The sequence below is a fragment of the Gorilla gorilla genome, chromosome 7, assembly GCF_029281585.2.
Source record: "Gorilla gorilla gorilla isolate KB3781 chromosome 7, NHGRI_mGorGor1-v2.1_pri, whole genome shotgun sequence".
Taxonomy (NCBI): domain Eukaryota; kingdom Metazoa; phylum Chordata; class Mammalia; order Primates; family Hominidae; genus Gorilla; species Gorilla gorilla.
The window spans coordinates 126,279,326-126,299,089 of record NC_073231.2 but is presented as its reverse complement, the minus strand read 5'-3'; the positions used below and the strand labels follow the sequence as shown (position 1 = coordinate 126,299,089).

The 19,764-nt window shown below is 34.2% G+C and overlaps 1 protein-coding gene across 1 annotated transcript in view; it reads left to right on the top strand.

Moving 5' to 3' along the window:
• The window catches only part of MRPL13 (mitochondrial ribosomal protein L13), a 49,868-nt gene that overhangs the window by 4,031 nt on the left and 26,073 nt on the right, over positions 1-19,764 (top strand). The window contains exons 3-4 of the mRNA XM_031013747.3: positions 9,564-9,657; positions 16,312-16,372. Coding sequence (XP_030869607.1) covers positions 9,564-9,657; positions 16,312-16,372 — 155 coding nt within the window. The remainder of the gene's footprint in view (positions 1-9,563; positions 9,658-16,311; positions 16,373-19,764) is intronic.

Here is a 19,764-nt window from a genome sequence, read left to right as displayed (position 1 = left end):
CTAAAAATCATCTATATGCTAATGCCTCCCAAATTTAAATCTCCAGTTTTGACTGCTTCCCTGTATTCTAGACTCACATATACAAATTTCTATTAAGTAAATTCATCTGTTGTCTAGTAGACATCTCCAATGAATAAGTCCATTTGGAGCTGTCTTGCTTCTTATCTACTTCACCCAAACCAACCTGTTCCTTCCCAGTTTTCCCTGTCTCAATTAATAGCATCACTATTCTTTTTGTTGCTCTGGTTTGAAGGCTTTGCCTTATCTGTGACTCCTCTTTGTTCAACCAAAAAAATAAAAAAAGTACATATACACACACACACACACACACACACACACACACATATTTAAAAATATATTAGAAAAAAGTATATCTGAACTCTGGCACCTCTCATCATCTCTCCCTCTACTCTGATTTTAAGCTGCTGTACTCTATCCTGTTTTATTCCAAAAACTGCCTCACTGTGATCTGTTTTCTTCTGCCATTGCCTCCACGTAATTATTTCTCCGTAGATCAACTACAGTTATCTTTTCCAAATGAAATTTCTGTGTGTCCTACAAGAACCTAAATAATATGGTCCCTGTTACCTTTCTGACTTTCTTTCCTTTATTTATTTATTTATTATTATTTTATTTATTTTTTTACTATTAATTATTTCTGTCAATCCACTCAGACCTATACTGTTCCATTAACTTGCCTGCCGAGCACATTTTTGCCTTATGCCTTTTTTTTTTTTTTTTTGAGAGAGAGAGTCTCACTTTGTTGCCCAGGCTAGAGTGCAGTGGCCCAATCTTGGCTCACTGCAACCTCCGCCTCCTGGGTTCAAGCATTTCTCCTGCTTCAGCCTCCCGAGAAGCCGGGATTACAGGCATATGCCACCACACCTGACTAAGTTTGTATTTTTAGTAGAGACAGGGTTTCACCATGTTGCCAGGCTGGTCTGGAATTCCTGACCGCAGGTGATCCACCCACCTTGGCCTCCCAAAGTGCTTACAGGCATGAGCCACCATGCCCAGCCCTTAGGCCCTTTTCACACTCTGTTCCCTCTGCCTAGATATTCTTTACCAGATATCTGCATAGCTTATTTCTTCATGTCTTTCAGATTTCTGCTCAGGCATTTATATTCTGAGAGAGGCCTCCCCTGATTCCTCTGCTCACCCTTTCACTCCATATACCTTTACCTTGCTTTAAAAAAAATAGTGTTCATGTATCACCTGAAATGTTATGTAAGTATCTGTTTATTTTTTTTTTTTTTTTTTTTTTTTTTTTTTTTTTTTTTTTTTTGAGACGGAGTCTTGCTTTGTCGCCCAGGCTGGAGTGCAGTGGCACGATCTCGGCTCACTGCAAGCTCCACCTCCCGGGTTCACGCCATTCTCCTGCCTCAGCCTCCCGAGTAGCTGGGACTACAGGCGCCTGCCACCACGCCCGGCTAATTTTTTTTGTATTTTTAGTAGAGACGGGGTTTCACCGTGTTAGCCAGGATGGTCTCGATCTCCTGACCTCGTGATCCGCCCGCCTCGGCCTCCCAAAGTGCTGGGATTACAGGCGTGAGCCACCGCGCCCGGCCGTATCTGTTTATTATCTACCTTCTTTCACTAGACTAAGTTCCAAGAGCACATAAAATTTTGCCTGTTTTGTACACAGCTGTATCCGCAGTACCTGTAATAGCGCTTCACACATAGTTGGAATGTGAGAAATGTTTGTTAAGTGAATACTGGCATTTATGAATTCCAGTTGTGAAAATGAAGAAAATACTTTTAGTCAGGGCTCTGGCAATGAAGCTAAGTCAGATTTTTGGATCTATGGAGCTAAGAGGAAGAGTATTCCAAATGATTTGATTTGAGCAAGAGCAAGGATTTATGATTTCTCTAATTTCTTATACTTGCTGCTCTAACCTTTTTTCTCTACCTAATGAAAATTTCAATAAGATATCAAAATAAACCCATACTCTGAAATCTGTGAGTATAGAATATGAATCTGAGGTTTTGTCTTTTTAATCTTTGTTTTTCAAGCACCCAGTACAATGTCTGGCCCATAATAGATGCTTGCCAGAAATCGTTTGTAGAATGACACTTTCAAACAGATGTTTTGTGAGTAGTCTGTTCTTGTTCCCTGTAGTTATCCTATGAACACTGGATTAGTGAATACCAAACCATTGCTTCTGGGGGAAATACGGAGTTAGGTTCCTCTGAACCTCTGGTCACAGCATTTTCATCAACCAATCAATACATAACCTTGTTTTATGTGTGTTTCTGTTTAAAGATATCTTAACACTGAACTCATGACCAACAGCAGTATAACAAGCTTATCTAACACACATATTATCTCTATAAGGCAACAACACAGCCTTCTTGTATTTAGGAACACTAAATAGCACTCAGTATACCAAGCTTGGGGGATATTTTAAACAGTGAAGTCACTAAGAAAAAGTCCACAGATGCCAGAAACATAGCACTACATAGAAAATGAAAAGGATGGTTGTTTGTTGTATGAAAGGTGAAAGAAGGCAGAGCATCACCTTGTTCAGCCTCAGCTGGGAACATGTGCGTCAAGTAACACAAATTTATTTCCCCTCTGAGCATGTCCATGAATGACTGCAAAAGCACTATGAGTATTGATTTTGAGGTAACAAATAAATTTTAACAAGTAGGCAAATTTGTAAATATGGAATCTATGAATAAAGAGATCAACTGTATTTTGAAAGTAAATAGTGATCAGGAGACTTACACTTTCACTTATGAACCTGTTTACTTTAAAAATATTTTTTGGCAGACCAGAAAAATAGTCATAAAATTACCAATTTATAGAGTTGTTTAATTCCTTAGGACTTTAGATATTTTGTTTAACCACCTCATCTCTTCATTGACAGTCGAGTAAACTAAAATCAGGATTTCATTGCTATTCAGCTATATTATAGTAGAACTGGGACTAGAACTTAGGCACCTGTTTCTTATGTAGGAAATTCCCCATTCCACTTCAGTCTGGTGATTCTTAACCACTTGTACTGAGTTTTCCTGCTGCTTTTTTCCTTAGCAATGGTATCAGCAGATAATAAATGAGATCTCTTAGGTTGTCTTTGCAGAAATGCAAATAATACAAAATTTGAGGAAAAATGCAATTAGTAGCAGTCACCTAATTTCCATCTCCAAATATAGCACTAACTGTCCACTCAAAGTTCTGCTTCCTTATAACCAGGTCATCATTGCAAAAGCATACCTTAGATATGGATGAATAGGCATTCGGCTAGGATACCAGAAGAGCTGTTGTGGCTGCCTATTAGGTTTCTGTGAAAGTAGAAACTTACTTTTTAAAGACTGAATTGCATTTTTGTTTCACTATGTGTTTTGAGACAGGGTCTTACTCTGCCATCCAGGCTGCAGTGCAATGGAGCCATCACAGCTCACTGCAGCCTCCACCTTCTGAGCCTCCCAGGTAGCTGGGACTATAGGCGTGTACCATCATACCCAGCTAAGTTTCTTGTAGTTTTCGTAGAGACATGGTTTCACAATGTTGCACAAGCTGGTCTTACTCCTGAGCTCAAGGGATCCACTCACCTCAGCCTCACAAAGTACTGGAATTACAGATGTGAGCCACCTTGCCTGGGCATGTTTCAGTGTATTTAATATGTAACATATTAGCAAAACTTCTCGTGTCCAGAAGATGTCACTAAAATCAAAACTTAAATTGCAAACAATTTTCAATTTATAAATATGTTGTGTTTTAAGAGTTCATTCTAACATTTAGTGGTTTAATAAGCATTTATTGAGCAGATATTATGGGCTTATAATCACTATAAACATATTTTTTTTGAAAATTGACCTACAGTTTCCCAGAAAAATAATATTACAAATGATGATCATTGTTCTAGGAATGGTTGTAAAAATTAACAAATAATGTATCTGAACATAATGTATACAATATTTGAACTACCTTATTTGTCAAATGGATGTCTGTGAAGTGTTGTGGAAACTGACTTTTCATTATAAGGTTATTTTTTATGGAAAATGTGGGTTAAGGTAGAAAGGATGTGGAACTGGTAAAGGAATCCCTCCTTCTAATTAGAGCTGCCCTCTTGAATTTGGGACTTGAGAACTTTTTGAACATGTTTCTGATAAATCAAAAAATAGGTTATATATGGTGATTAGTGGAGTATGACTTATTCTTTATGAGGATTCTACTCCTTTCACTGCCAACTGATTAATTCATTAAGGAGGACTATAGGAGTATTTAAAGGAAGCAGAGGAAAACCTTTCTTTAGCTTTGCTAAAATTAGATTATGTTAAAATATTTCTGTTCTGCATTGAATGAAACAAAAGTTGCACTCAGTTTATAAAAATTAATGCTATGAATGCTAACATACCAAACAATTCAACAGAGATCAGATTTATGATCTAAATCTACTCTAGTATTCTGCCTTGTAAGTTTGTGATGCTGTTCTTAAAGTTGCTTAGCTAACATTTTTCTCTTACTATTCAGTTAAATGTAGAAATGTATTTCAAATGTTAATATCACAGCATTTTAATTTTGCAATCTAAATTGTACATTTATACTTCACCTCACTCCTAGAATATCATCCTACAAAGCACTGAAGGAGATTTTTGCTTCAGGCTATATCTAGAATACGTATCTCCTTTGGAAGTGACTATATCGATATTGTCAATAAATTAAACAATATGCCTTGTTGCATGTTACAGTATCTATACATTCAGCAGATTTTATGGTAACCTATCTGATCATTCATCACCTTGGCTGTGCACAAATTCAGGGATGCCAAAAATAACACTGAAGTAGCCATTTGGACATTTGTCCTTCCAAACTTAGAAACAAACATAAAGGCCAAAGCCAAACTTTGTTGTTTATCACTAATTCAGAATAGCTATTTTTCAAACATTTCTCAAACTAAATCTTCAAGGAAACCCAATAAATAAAAGCAGTACTGTCCTAGTTGAAGGAAAAAGAACCTGGATCCTTGTGCCTTGAGTCACCTTTTAGAAGCCTAAGACTGAATCACCTGCACTTTAAAAACCACTATGCTAAAGCAAACAGCTTATAAGGAAGGATTCAACCCTATAAAGGGGAAAAAAACAAGCTACAGACTGGAAGAAAATATTTGCAAACCACATCATCAACAAAAGACATATCTAAACTATAAAGAACTTTCAAAACTCAACAGTAAAAAAACAAACAATCTAATTAGGCTATGGGCAGAATACATGAACAGATGGCAGATAAGTACATGAAAAGATGTTCAATATAAGTAGCCATTAGGGAAATGGAAATTAAAACCGCAGTGAGATAATACTACACAACTATCAAAATAACTAAAATAAAAAATAGTGACAACAAATGCTGATGAGGATGCATAGAAACTGGATTACTCATGCATTGCTGGTAGAAATGTAACATGGTACAGCAACTCTGGAAAAGAATATGGCAGTTTCTTCTAAAACTAAACATGAGCTTACTATATATAGCACAGCAGTTTCATTTCTCTTGGACATTATCCCAGAGAAATGAAAATTAAGTTCATGAAAAACCTGTACCAATTAATCGCTTCACCCTATTACTCTTTATCTTCCCATGTTCATCAGCTCCTGGCATATTGCATATTCATTTATTTGTTTGTTTATTGTCTGGCTTTTCAACTAGAGCATAAGATTGATTAACAAGAATTTCTCTGTAAGGAACTTAAACAAATTTACAAGCAAAAAACAACCCTATAAAAAAGTGGGCGAAGGACATACATAAAGAGACACTTCAAAAGAAGACATACATACAGTCAACAAGCAAATGAAAAGATGCCCATATCGCTAATGATTAGAGAAGTGTGAGTCAAAACCACAGTGAGGTACCATCTCACACCAGTCAGAATGGCTATCATTAAAAGGTCAAAAAATAATAGACATTGGTAAGGCTGAGGAGAAAAGGGCATGCTTATACACTGCTGGTGGGAGTGCAAATTAGTTCAGTCATTCTGGAAAGCAATTTGGTGATTTCTGAAAGAACTTAAAGCATACACATATGTTCATTTTAGCACTGTTCATAATAGCAAAGATACGGCATCAACCTGAGTGCCCATCAGTGGTAGACTGCATAAAGAAAATGTGGTACATATACACCATAGAATACTGTAGAGTCATTAAAAAATGAGATCATGTCCTTTGCAGCAACATGGATGGAGCTGGAGGCCATAATCCTAAGTAAACTAACACAGGAACAGAAAACCAAATACTGCATGTTCTCACTTATAAGTGGGAGTTAAACATTGGCTACTCCTGGGCATGAAGGGAACAACAGACAACTACTTGAGGGTGGAGGGTGGGAGGAGGGTGAGGATCAAAAAACTACCTATTGTGTACTATGCTTATTGCCTGGGTGACAAAATAATCTGTATATTCAACCCCCATGACATGCAATTTACCTATATAACACACCTATACATTTATCCCTGAACCTAAAATAAAAGTTTAAAAAAATAGAGGTTTTTCAGTTACATTCATTGCTGTATTCCCAGCATCAAGAATGGTACATGGCATTAGTAAGTATGTAATACATAGCAAGTGGATTTGTTCATCAATGGAAAAGGATTATAAAGCAAATTTTAAAAGAGCTGGAGACTCCCAGCAAGCTGAATTGGTGTCTCTATCTGAATCTGCCCTTGTATGGAATCTGAATATCTCAAACATAGTTAAAAATGAACACTAGGGATTTTTGTAAACACTTATTGTATCTGATAACTCTATGTGAGGGATCTATAATTAAGAGTCTGCAGCAAGGATCTAGGACTAAAAAAATTATACAAATGCTAGAACAAAGTAGAGTTTGCCATTTCAGTGGCAAAAACTGCAAATACTTTTGCACCGACCTAAATAGCATGGCTTACCTGGCACAGACAGTAGTGTTGGAAAAACTGGTAAATAAGGCTACAAAAAGTTATCCTATACTCTAGGTCTCCTTGAATCCCTAACCAAGGAGTTGGTACATGGGGAAGTACAAAGATGGCAAATAACTGTAACCTGTGAGCAGTTTGCTGAGAAGGACTTCTGAGATCTTAGAATTTAGCAGAAAAGAATATGTGATCAATTAGTGAATGATATCGTCTCCTTATGGCATTTTAACTACCACTTTTTGCCATCTGGTTGTGATAGAAATGGTAAGATCTGCCTTTGAAGTTTTACTAGAGTTGTATTTGAAACTTAACTTTACCACTTATTAGCCATATAATTTTAGCTGAGTTGAACCTCTGACTCTGTTTTCTCAGTAAACATTATTAAATAGTAAAAGTGGTAGCAGGCAGAGGGAGTACGTTGGCTTTACCTAATAAGATAGTTGTGAGACTTTAAGTGTTAAAAGTGAGTATAAAATGCCTAGCTCAGTGCTTTGCATGTAGAAGATGTTGAATAATTATTACTTCCTTTCCTCCCAGGCAATTTTGAGGAAAAATTATGACTTCGTTCTGGCTTAAGGGAGAAGGTTGGCCAAAACATTGAGGCGGTGTAGGACTAAGAGGTGCCCCTGATGGTGTAACCTATCTGAGACCTTAGGTTTCCTGACATGAAGCTGTTGAGTTTTCACTTTGTCTGAATTAGTTTGAATTTATTTGGCCATTTAATTGAGCACCTAGTATTATACTGAGGAGTCAGATAAAGTTAGAAGTTTAAGGTTAGAATTTTTGTAAATAAACTCACAATTCCTATTTCTAAAAATTGCTTACTATTTTTCAACTTAATTTCTCTTCAGAACATCTCTTGATCAAGCACTAGAGCTATGATTTATTTACATTTGGTACATATATATTAAATGTGCAGTTTTAAATTAAAAATTATAAAATGAAACTATATGTATTTAACTTAATAGAAATTTAGACAGAAACAACTGTGCTATATCCAGGGTTACAGTCTTACAGTAATACTGACTTTAGTGTTCATGAAATACAGTTAAAAGCGTGTATTTAATTGCTGGTTAGTTTTTGTTTAGAGTTAGTAGAGAAATGCTTCTTAGAATGAATTTACTAGAGATTTGGCATATATTATTGAGGAAGAACAATTTTTCCCAGATTAGATGTGATACCTTAGAACTGAAAGAATATGATTTTCAGTTGCTTTGCGGCAATCTGTCTAATGCCCCTTGGAAGATCTTTTTTGCTCTCTGTAGATATTTTTTGAGTGGCTCAAGATGCTTTACCTATATTTAAAACTTAACAATTTAAAAATAAATTCAGTTTTAATGGAAAGTTTAAAGATTCCATTTTTTCCTCCAAATAGATGTTATGGAAAGAGCCTACACGGGATGTTAGGTAACTTAGCGTGTGAGCCTTTGCAAATCACTTAATCTTCTTCTGCTGTAAATGTCTGAATGTGAGCTAAAGTAATTTTAGTGTTTTTTGAGGTTGTCTGGTTATCTTCTCACCTTCTTTATTTGCTGTTCTGCTGCATTTGCCCAACTGCCTCAGTAGCCAACAGGATGTCACTTTTAGGAACTTCAATCATTTAATTAAACATTGTCAGACTATTCTTTTCCATCTTATAACAGCAAGCTTCCCAGGTCTTTCATTCATACCTCTGAATTTCCTTTCACTCTAGTGATGAAAACCCACTTGCTTTATCTTCTTTTCTTTATTCTTATCCTATATAGACTATGAACGTCTGTGAAAATTCTGCCATTCAAATTTAGAGCTCTGCATAGAATCTTATAATCTTTAGTTTTCATATATATTGTACTTGTATTTCTTATTTTTAGTATTTTTTCTTGAGCTTCTAGAATATCTTGGTTTGTTTTTTCTATTAGTAAAATAGGTATTTTATAAATGTTTCCAATTACTTGATTTTGTTATGTATAGTCAGTTATTTGAAAATGTACATGTTAACTTTTTAGTTTGTTTTTAGATGAACAGCCAAACTTAGGGATAGAAAATGAATGCAGATACACATATTTCGATTTTCAGGTCATCTGTCCTGTCAAATATGTTTGTGTAGTCATAGTTGAGAGTAGCAGTTTAAATTTACTATAAACATAGTTGGAAAGAAACCTTTCCATGGTAGTTAATAAGATCAAAGCAGTCTATTCTCTAAATTTGCAAAAAATAATAATTGTAATGTTTTACATATGTTTTCAATTTACCTGTAGGTAAAACATACTTTTTTATATCTATATACGTACTGTTTTCATTTTCTTGGCTATTTTTCAGGGAAATTTTGTATCAGACATTTAAAGGCACTTAATACAAACATTTTTACTGAAGTGTAATTATTAATGGGAAAAGTCATAAGAATAACAGTAATTTGCCTTTAAAAGATGTATTGTTGTTATTGGCAACCTTATTAAATTTCTTTTACTTTGCAGTGTTGAGATTTTCCAAATGGCCAGCCAACTCTTTCTATACTTAGATGTTATATTAAAAAGTAACAGAAATCTATTCAAGGATTTTTGGTGTTGCACTGTGACTTGCTATTTATTTTTTAATATGTTGTTTGAACTTTGATAAGCTTTATAAATAACCAAGGCCACTTTTTTTTAAGGTTTTTATTTTTCTTACAAAATCTTGTTTCTTTTTAAAATGTAGGTGACTGTGGGGATCATGTTGTTATAATGAACACAAGACACATTGCATTTTCTGGAAACAAATGGGAACAAAAAGTATACTCTTCGCATACTGGGTAAGATAATGCCATTGTCAGGGAAATTAGGTAGTTAAAATATATTAGTTTAAGAATACAGTTGTTCTTACTTAAAAGAAAAAAGATATTTTTAAAAATCGGCATTTATTACTAATTTTACTCATGCCATGTATATAATTTACTCAATTTTTAAAAACCACACAACTATACCAAATATAGCTATTACCTGACAGTATTTGTTTATCCTACAAGTGTTTCATATAACCTGTGAACAAGATTATTCTCATGTTTTAGTCACTCTTTTACTTTGTATTTCTGCTTCCTGTAATTCATCTTACTGCTGTTTTCAGAACCATCCCAAACCATCTGAAAGTTAACAAGATGTTTAAGGAATGGTCACTCTTCTCTAGATAAAATCTTGTTTGTCAGTATCTCTCTTAAGTAAATACACTCACCTGGGTGTGTTCTGCTGGTTTCCAAATACGTGACTCTCCTCCATTTTTCAGTTAGGCAATCTTCTGTTGCAATAGAACTTTTCTTCAAGGCCATAGTATTTCTGTATTTGAGTTTACTGTCAGCTAAAACTCTTAAGTCTTTTTCAGGTATATTCCTGTTGAATCATGTCTTCTCCTTCCTGTGTGCTTCAGTTGTAATTTAATTCAATTGCAAGACCTTAAGTTTACTCCATGTTAAGTTTTGTCTCCAGCCTTTTAAGATCCTGATTTTATCATCTCATGTATTAGTTAACCCATAGCTTCAGGTCATGTGCACATTTAATTAAGTGTACTTTCTATACTGTTACTCAAGTTATGGTTAGAAATGTTATCTTTTATTCTTGATCAAAATCACTATTTTATTTCCAACTGCATCTTCGCCTTTGATGTTCCCATTTGTTACTTTTCATCTCTTGCCCCAGGTGCATCTTAAATATTTGGAACAACTGTTTTGCTTCCTTGAGCCAGCCTTTGCCCATTCCTTCCCTTAAAATACATTCATGAAATCTTTATGTAATTTAACAAAACTGAATTTACATCCGTCTTTAGTAATTTCAGCTATTGGCAGATCTCTATGTATAAACCAAGTTCTACAAAATTGAGAGGTAATTGGGAAAGAAATATTAAAAATCAGAATAACATAACGTGATAACAGCATAAAGGGAAGTATTGACACAAAATGCTATGGTAATTACTATAGCAATAATATGTAGTATTACTGCAAATGAAAGAAAACGACAGCACAGCCAGTAGTGAACAGCTACCATAATGTGTACGTCAGCTGGTAGTGTCCCTGTCAGTAGTGCTTTCTCACTGATAGATGAAAATTCAAACTCCTTTACAAGTCATTGGAAACCAGTTCCCACTGCCGCTTCATAGTTCTTCTTAGACAACATATTGCTATTTCATTCCTTTCTGCCTTTGCATGTGTTGTTCCCCTGACAGTGAGGAATTCTCCTATTTATCCATTAAAAATTGACTCAGATGTCACATTTTCTGGGATACCTTTGCTATTTCCTCATCACTCAAAGAGTCGATTGCTTTTTGTTTCTGTTGACTCTTCACTTACACTTTGGACATACTACTTTATTATGCTCATAACACTATATTACAATTGCATATTCAAAATTTAGCTTGCTGGTTGTAAAATTTTTAGGACATACTAATTTTAGAAAATATAGAGAAGTTTAAAGAGGGAATTAAAATTCACTCCTGATCCCATGACTTACCATTTTAATATACAGTCAGCCCTCCATATCTATGGATTCCACATTGTGGAAATGTAAAATTTTCATTTTGTTTTGTTTTTTGAGATGGAGTCTTGCTCTGTCATCCTGGCTGGAGTGCAGTGGTACGATCTTGGCTCACTGCAACCTCTGCCTCCCAGGTTCAAGCAATTCTTCTGCCTCAGCCTCCTGAGTAGCTGGGACTACAGGTGTGCACCACCATGCCCAGCTAATTTTTGTATTTTTAGTAGGGACAGGGTTTCTCCATGTTGGCCAGACTGGTCTTGAACTCCTGACATCAGGTCATCTGCCTGCCTTGGCCTCCCAAAGTGCTGTGATTACAGGCGTGAGCCACTGCACATGGCGTGTAATTTTTTTGTTTTTAATTGTGTCAATACTGAACATGTACAGACGTTTTTCTTGTCATTATTCCCTAAACAATATAGTATAACAACTATTTACATAGCATTTACATTATATTGGGTATTATAAGTAATCTAGAGATGATTTGAAGTATACAAGAGGATGTGTGTAGGTTATATGCAATTACTATGCCATTTTATATCAGGGATATGAACATCCCTGGAATTTGGTATGCTCAGGAGGTCCTGGAACTAGTCCTCCACAGATGGAGAGGGATAACTGTATATACAAGGTTATATCCTTTTTCACTTAATAGAAAATTCTCAGAGAACCTTTTTGTAAGTATTATTTTTGGTTACTAAGTAGTAGTGCACAAAATGATTTACGGTACTTGATCATTGTTCTGTGTTTTGAAATGAAAATTTTGGCTTTTATAAAGGGCTGATAAACATCTTTTTTTTCAATTCTTGTTTTTTTTTTTTTTTAACTTTTAAGTTCAGTTACATGTGCAGGTTTGTTACATAAGTAAACTTGTATCATGGGGGTTTGTTGTACAGGTTATTTCATCACCCAGGTATTAAGCCCAGTACCCATTAGTTATTTTCCTCTCTCTACTCCCACCCTCCACCCTCCAATAGGCCTCAGTGTGTGTTGTTCCCCCCTATGTGTACTTGTGTTCTCATCATTGAGCTTCCACTTATAAGTGAGAATATGCAGTATTTGGTTTTCTGTTCTTGTGTTAGTTTGCTTAGAATAATGGCCTCCAGCTGCATCCATGTTGCTGCAAAGGACATGATCTTGTTCTTTTTTTTATGGCTATGTAGTATTTCATGGTATATATGTACTACATTTTCTTTATCCAGTCTACCTTTGATGGGCATGTAGGTTAATTCCATGTCTTTACTATAATGAATAGTGCTGCAGTGAACACACATGTGGATGTGTCTTCATAATAGAACAATTTATATTTCTTAGGGTATGTACCCAGGAATGGGATTGCTGGGTCAAATGGTATTTCTGTCTGTAGGACTTTGAGGAATCGCCACACTGTCTTCCACAGTGGTTGAACACTCCCACCAACAGTGTAAAATTCCCACCAACAGTGTAAAAGCATTCCTTTTTCTCTACAGCCTTGCCAGCATCTGTTATTTTTTGACTTTTTAATAGTAGCCATTCTCACTGGTGTGAGATGGCATCTCATTGTGGTTTTGATTTGCATTTCTCTAATGATCAGTGATTTTGAGCTTTTTTTCATGATTGTTGGCCATATGTATGTCTTCTTTTGAAAAGGGTATGTTCCTGTCCTTTGCCCACTTTTTAATGGGGTTTGTTTTTTCTTCTTGTAAATTTAAGTTCCTTATGATGCTGGATATTAGACCTTTGTCAGATGCATAGTTTGCAAAAATTTTCTCCCATTCTGTAGGTGTCTGTTTATTCTGTTAGTTTCTTTTGTTGTGCAGAAGCTCTTTAATTACATCCCGTCTGTCAATTTATGCTTTTGTTGCAATTGCAGTTTGCATCTTTGTCATGAAATCTTTGCCCATGCCTGTGTTCTTAATGGTATTGCCTAGGTTGTCTTCCAGGGTTTTTATAGTTTTGGGTTTTACAGTTAAGTCTGGAATCCATCCTGAGTTAATTTTTGTATGTGGTATAAGGAAGGGGTCCAGTTTCAATCTTCTGCATATGGCTAGCCAGTTCTCCCAGCACCATTTATTGAACAGGGAATCCTTTCTCCATTGCTTTTTTGGCCAGGTTTGTCGGAGATCAAATAGTTGTAGGTGTGTGGTCTTATTTCTGGGTTTTTTTCCACTGGTGTATGTGTCTGGTTTTTTTTTTTTTTTTTTAATCAGTACCATGCTGTTTTGGTTACTGTAGCCCTGTAGTATAGTTTGAAGCTGGGTAGCGTGATGCCTCCAGCTTTGTTCTTTTTGTTTAGGATCGCCTTGGCTATTCAGGCTCTTTTTTGGTTTCATATGAATTTTGAAACTTTTTTTCTAGTTCTGTGAAGAATCTCAGTGGTAGTTTAATAGGAATAGCATTGAATCTATAAATTGCTTTGGGCAGTATGGCCATTTTAACAATACCGATTCTTCCTGTCCATGAGCATGGAGTGTTTTTCCGTTTGTTTGTGTCATCTCTGATTGCTTTTTATTATTAAGTTAAAGTTTTTTTTCTTTTGAGATGGGGGCTCACTGTGTTGCCCAGGCTGGTCTTGAACTTGTGGGCTCAAGCAGTCCTCACACCTCAGCCTTCCACAGTACTGGGATTACAGGCATGAGCCATCATACCCAGCCTTCATCTCTGGTTTCTTTGGGCAGTAGTTTGTAGTTCTCCTTATAGAGATCTTTCACCTCCCTAATTAGCTGTATTCCTAAGTATTTTATTCTTTTTGTGGCAGTTGTGAATGGGAGTACATTCCTGATTTGACTCTCCGCTTGACTGTTGCTGGTGTCTAGGAATGTTAGTGACTTTTTGCTAGTGATTTTTGCACATTGATTTTGTATCCTGTGACGTCTTTGTCCATTGATTTTTTTCATATATGTATGATTATTTAAAATAAATCCCTGGAAGTGTAATGTGTTTTGATATCAAAGGAATGATCATTTATAGGTCTTTTGATAGGTATTTTCAATCATGAGTTTTCTAATCCATAGAAGAGCATACAAATGTTTGTTATCCCAAATCTGTGCAGGCACAGTATTATCTTTAAAAATAAGGCTGTTGTCTTTTGATATGCAGCTGAATATTTACATTTACTTAATAATGAAGTTTCAGTGTTACTTTATCACTTTCTATGAACATTTTATCTATTAAGATTATTAATCCACTTTTGTTTTTTACTTTTAACAAAATTTTTATGTCATTTACTGTAGTTATTTAATTTTATATTATTACATGCCTTTTCCTTTGTAATTTCTTCTGTTTTCCAGTCTCAGAAATTCTTTCTTGTTCAGATTTTCATAAACATTTACTTCTAATTTTTTAGGGGTTGGTTGAATTGGGTGTGTGTGCACCTTGAATTTTCAAATCTAAGTCTTTAGTCATCTAAAATACACTGGCATGAGTTAGAGATACAACTTAACGACTAGTTGTATCAACAGAATTGTTCAATTTTAAATAGGACAGGATATTGTCATATTTATCTGTGTGTCCCCAGTTCCAGCATGATACACATTTACGTGTTTATTGAATTAATTTCAATGAAAAACCCTTGGCTAGCATTTAAAACAAATGTTCTCTTACTCCATCACATATTGGAGGAAAGAATGAGTTATTTTCTTACTAGTAAAAATCAGTTGAGTGTTGCGTTACTCAAGTCATCCTCCACTCAAAATTTTACATTAGCTTTCCAAATATGTCAGAATAAAGTCCAGACTTCTGAAATATATTGTAAATGGTATGTTTTAGAATTTGCCATCTCAATTTTCAAACTAGAAAGATCATCTTTCAGCATAGAAATTGTAAAATATTTTTTTCCATGGAGAGAAAGAATGCAGGAATAGAAGTCTAGACAGGCATTTCTTTTTCTAAAACTGAAATTCCATGAAAAAAGAGAATATCAATTTTAAAACTACCCATCTTTCTCAGCAAACTTCTAACTTTGATAAATTTTATTCCTAAAATGTGTTTTCTTAAATCATCTTTAAAATATTTTCAAATTTTATTGAAGGGATCATATGGAAAAAATCACCTTTAGGTAATCTTAAGGTTTTTTGCAGATTCCACACTGACTTTCCAATTTCTTCCCCCTTTCTTGAAAATCGTTTGGACTTCATCTATTTAGGAAAATAGAACCTTACATCTATATATTTATTGTTTTTGTTTTAAATTTCCCAATCCCTTTCACAAATATTTTTTCATTTGACCCAGAAATCTTTTGAGGTAGATAGCATTATTTATTCATATGAGTAAAATTATATGCAGAGAGGTAAAATGAGTTGCCTGATATTACACTGGGAGTCACTGACAAAACCTAGATTCCATACCTGCATCTAGGGTATCTGGAAGCTAAGCTGCCTCCAGTACTATTCAATGTATATTTTGTAATTGCCACTTTTTTCATTTTATAAAGAATAATCGATCTGAACACAATGAAATATTATATTACTTAGAGCCAATATGTAGCACTTAGAGACCTTTACAAACTGCTAAGAAGAAACATGATTACTGGCTGTCTAGAGTATGAACTTAATTCAGAACCAAATGGACTACCAACATTTTCCCCAGACCTAACCCGTAGTTTATACGGTTTATCTAATTTGGTAAGGAACATGAAATAGTCTGGCTTGTTTCTATTTCTTTGTTAAATCAAGTAGTAATAAATACCCCATAATGAGTGAGTGAATTAATAACTTACAATTCAGATAGAAATATACTTATGCCAATAAATTTTTCCAAGAAGTAGAACTTTTTATGATATAATGGTAGTTGACCATTTAAGAGAATAGCATTTCAAAAAGCGTAGATTACTACTTAATTTTGAAAACACTAATGAACAGCATAGTTTCCAGAAACAATTTATTAAAATAGTTTTCTTATAAAAGAATGATCAGTTTAAGAATACGGTATCAGCATATGCCCAGTTTTAATGTCTTTTCTCCTTTTAACAGCTACCCAGGTGGATTTAGACAAGTAACAGCTGCTCAGCTTCACCTGAGGGATCCAGTGGCAGTAAGTTTCTTGTATTTTTTATTAATCATCTTTGGAAAGACGAATTCAGATAGTGTTTTGTCAGTCTCCCTTCTCATTATTTTAATATAGTTAGCATTCAAGGATATAAATTCTTCACTTTAGCTGTATCACACACGTTTTGATAAGTATTATTTTTAATATTCAACTCTATGTATTTTCTAATTGCTATGTATTATGTTTTGCATTTAGTCGAAGAATTCTGATGTTTTTCTTTTTAATTTTTGATACCTGCATAATCACCTAGTATATGATGAGTTTGCTGAAATGCCTTGGAAAGGAGAGAGATATATGTATGTATGTGTATACATATGTTTTCAAACATGCTAAGTGTGTTCTTCTTATATTCTGACTTTTTTTGTTAACTCGAGTATTATCTGAGTTTATTTTTATTTATTAACATCTCAATTGTAGATTAATTTCTTCTTACAGGTCTGTCCATTTTATTCTGGAAAAAATAGTAAAGTTCTTAAAAACAAAACTACTTTCATTTTATTTTATTATTTATTTATTTATTTTTCTGGAGACAAGGTCTCACTCTGTCACCCAGGCTAGAGCACAGTGGCACAATGATAGCTCACTGCAGCCTCAAACTCCTGGGCTCAAGAGATCTTCCCACCTCAGCCTCTCAAGTAGCTGGGACTACAGGTACACACCACCACACCCTGCTAAAACTTTTTATTTTTTGTGGAGACCAGGTTTTCCTATGTTGCCCAAGCTTGTCTCAAACTCATGGGCTCAAGCCATCCTCCCACCTCAGCCTCCCAAGTGCTGGGATTACAGGCGAGAGCCACCACACTCAGACTTTATTCTATTTTTAATTTATGTTTTTAAAGACAGGATCTTGCTATGTTGCCCAGGCTGGACTCAAATTCCTGGGCTCAAGCAATCTTCCTATTTTGGCCTCCCAAACACCTGGGACTATAGGCACCCTGCTTGTTTATGTTTTATTTATTTTTTATTTTTTTTCCTGTCATTTTTTGCCTTATATATTTTGAAGGTTTAGTGTTAGATGAATTTAAGATTGGAATTGTAATCTTTCTAAACAATTGATCAGGGTCAATATGTACTGATCCTCTTAATCTCCAATAATGCTTTTTACCTTGAGGTCTACTTGTTCTGATATTAATATAGCTACATTAGCTGACTTTTGATTAGTGTTTGCCTCATATATTTCATTATTTACACTTTACTAAGTTATTCTGTTATAGATGTTTTTATTGTAAACATCATGTAACTAGATTTTTTTTTCTCTTCTTTCTTGCCGCCTTTTCGATTGGTTGAATTGATTTATTATAGCTCTAAGGTTCGTCAGTATTTTTACCTTCCTTCCAAATCAATGAAAGCCCTTAGAAGATTTTTAACTACCACCCTCCCTCCCAATATACAAGCTTTCTTTGTTCAGGATTTTTAAAAAACTCTTCCAATTGAACATTCTTGTTATTGTTTTATTCTGTTACTGATTTTTTTAAATTTTCTTTTCTTACAATCCCTTCTTGTAACTCAGCCTGCCTTCTGGTATCAATTTCCTTTTCCTTGAAGTACTTCTTACTGGCATTCTTCAAGCCACATTCTCTTAATACTGAACTCACCTTTTTTGTCTGAAACTGTTTTCTTTATTTTGTGCTTTCATTCTTGAAAGATAGTTTTGCTATATGTGGAATTCTAAGATAACAATTATTCCATTATTTTTTCCCTCAGCTTTTTGAAGCTATTATTCAATTGGAATTTAGCTTGTATTATTGCTTTTATGAATCAGATGTTGATTTAATTGTTTCTTTATGTGTACTCTTGTCTTTTTTTTCTGGATACCTTTAAGACCTTTTCATTGTCTTTGGTTTTCATATCTTCCTACTACAGTCTTATTTATTTGGTTTGAGTACTGGTGTCTTCAGTTCTGGAAATGTGTTAGCTCTGAAATCTTCTAATATTGGGTCTCTTTATTCTCTGTTTCTTCCCTTTGGAAATCTGGTTATAATAAGAGTAGACAGTTGCATTTTATTGTACATGATTCAGTACCTCTCTTTCATACTTCATGTCTCACTGTCTCTGTGGGGCATTCTCAGTAATTTCTTCAGATCTGTGTTCCAGTTCTGTATCTTTTCACCTGTGTCTAATCTGATTAACCTTTTTCTGAGGTCCTAATTTCAATTATCATTTTTCCCTTAAAGTTTTATTATTTGGTTCTTTTACAAATTTGTTGATCAGTTTCAGTAGTCTTCTGTTGATCATGTTTTGGTTCACTCTTATATTTCTTTATACATACTAAACATAATTCTTAGAGTTTAGATCTGATTCTAATATTTGTGGCCTTTGTAGGTCCGCAATTTATAATATCTGCTCAGTATACTTACTTGGTAGGCTCATGTACCTTGAAACTTCATCTCCGGGAATTCTTTAAGACGTGTGTTAAAAATGACTTTCCTCAAAAAAGATTCACTTAGCTTATGGCTAAGTGAATTGGGCTATAACAACCTAAGTTTTTTGAGCTGAACTTTAGACTTACAGGATTTTGATCCCCACAAGAAGGATGAATTTGGGGCCTCAAAGCCTTATGAGGTCAGCTTTGTTTCATACTTTAAAAAATATTTTTATAAACAATATTAATTAACTTCACTAATTAAATTTTTAATTGCCTTTAATTTTAACAACAAATATATAAGTTTATATATATTTATATGTTTATATATGTTTATATATATGTTTATATATATATTTACGTATATTAAATGACCTCTCAAACATAAAGTCTTAACACTAATACAAAATAGATGGAAAATTTATATGGTTCACTAATGTTTATTTCTTTGTGTATTATACTGGGAGAAGTTCTAATTCATACATTAGTCACCAATATTGCTAAAGGCAAAGTCTCCTGTTGTTTTTTCTTTTAGCTATTGATAGACCTAAACTTTCAACTTTACTCATAGGTAGAGACTATTTTATCTTTTTGCTGCAATACATTAATAAATTAGCAAAGTGTTAGACCTAAAAATATCATTTTTTGTTTCCCTAAAATAATAAAAATAAATATCTATTGTCAGGATACAACCATTTGTTTGGTATAGTACTGCCTAAAATTTTCTTGGTAAGGTTGGGGGGAAGGATATTTTATTATAATAAGACCTGACATACCATTTAAAAGTTTCATGATTTACTATTTATTTTGTATTGTTTATGTCTGTTTTATAAAACTGTGCTCAGAATTTGCTTCTTAGGAAATAATTTTTTTTTCATAACTAGTGTGTTTTTAAGCCTTACAGGTCAAAATATTATATTTTGAATATTAATATGCTTTGTATATAATAGCACTAAAAGTTATAAGGGCTCCTGATAATATATATCACAGCTGTTAACAATAAATTATACTTTTA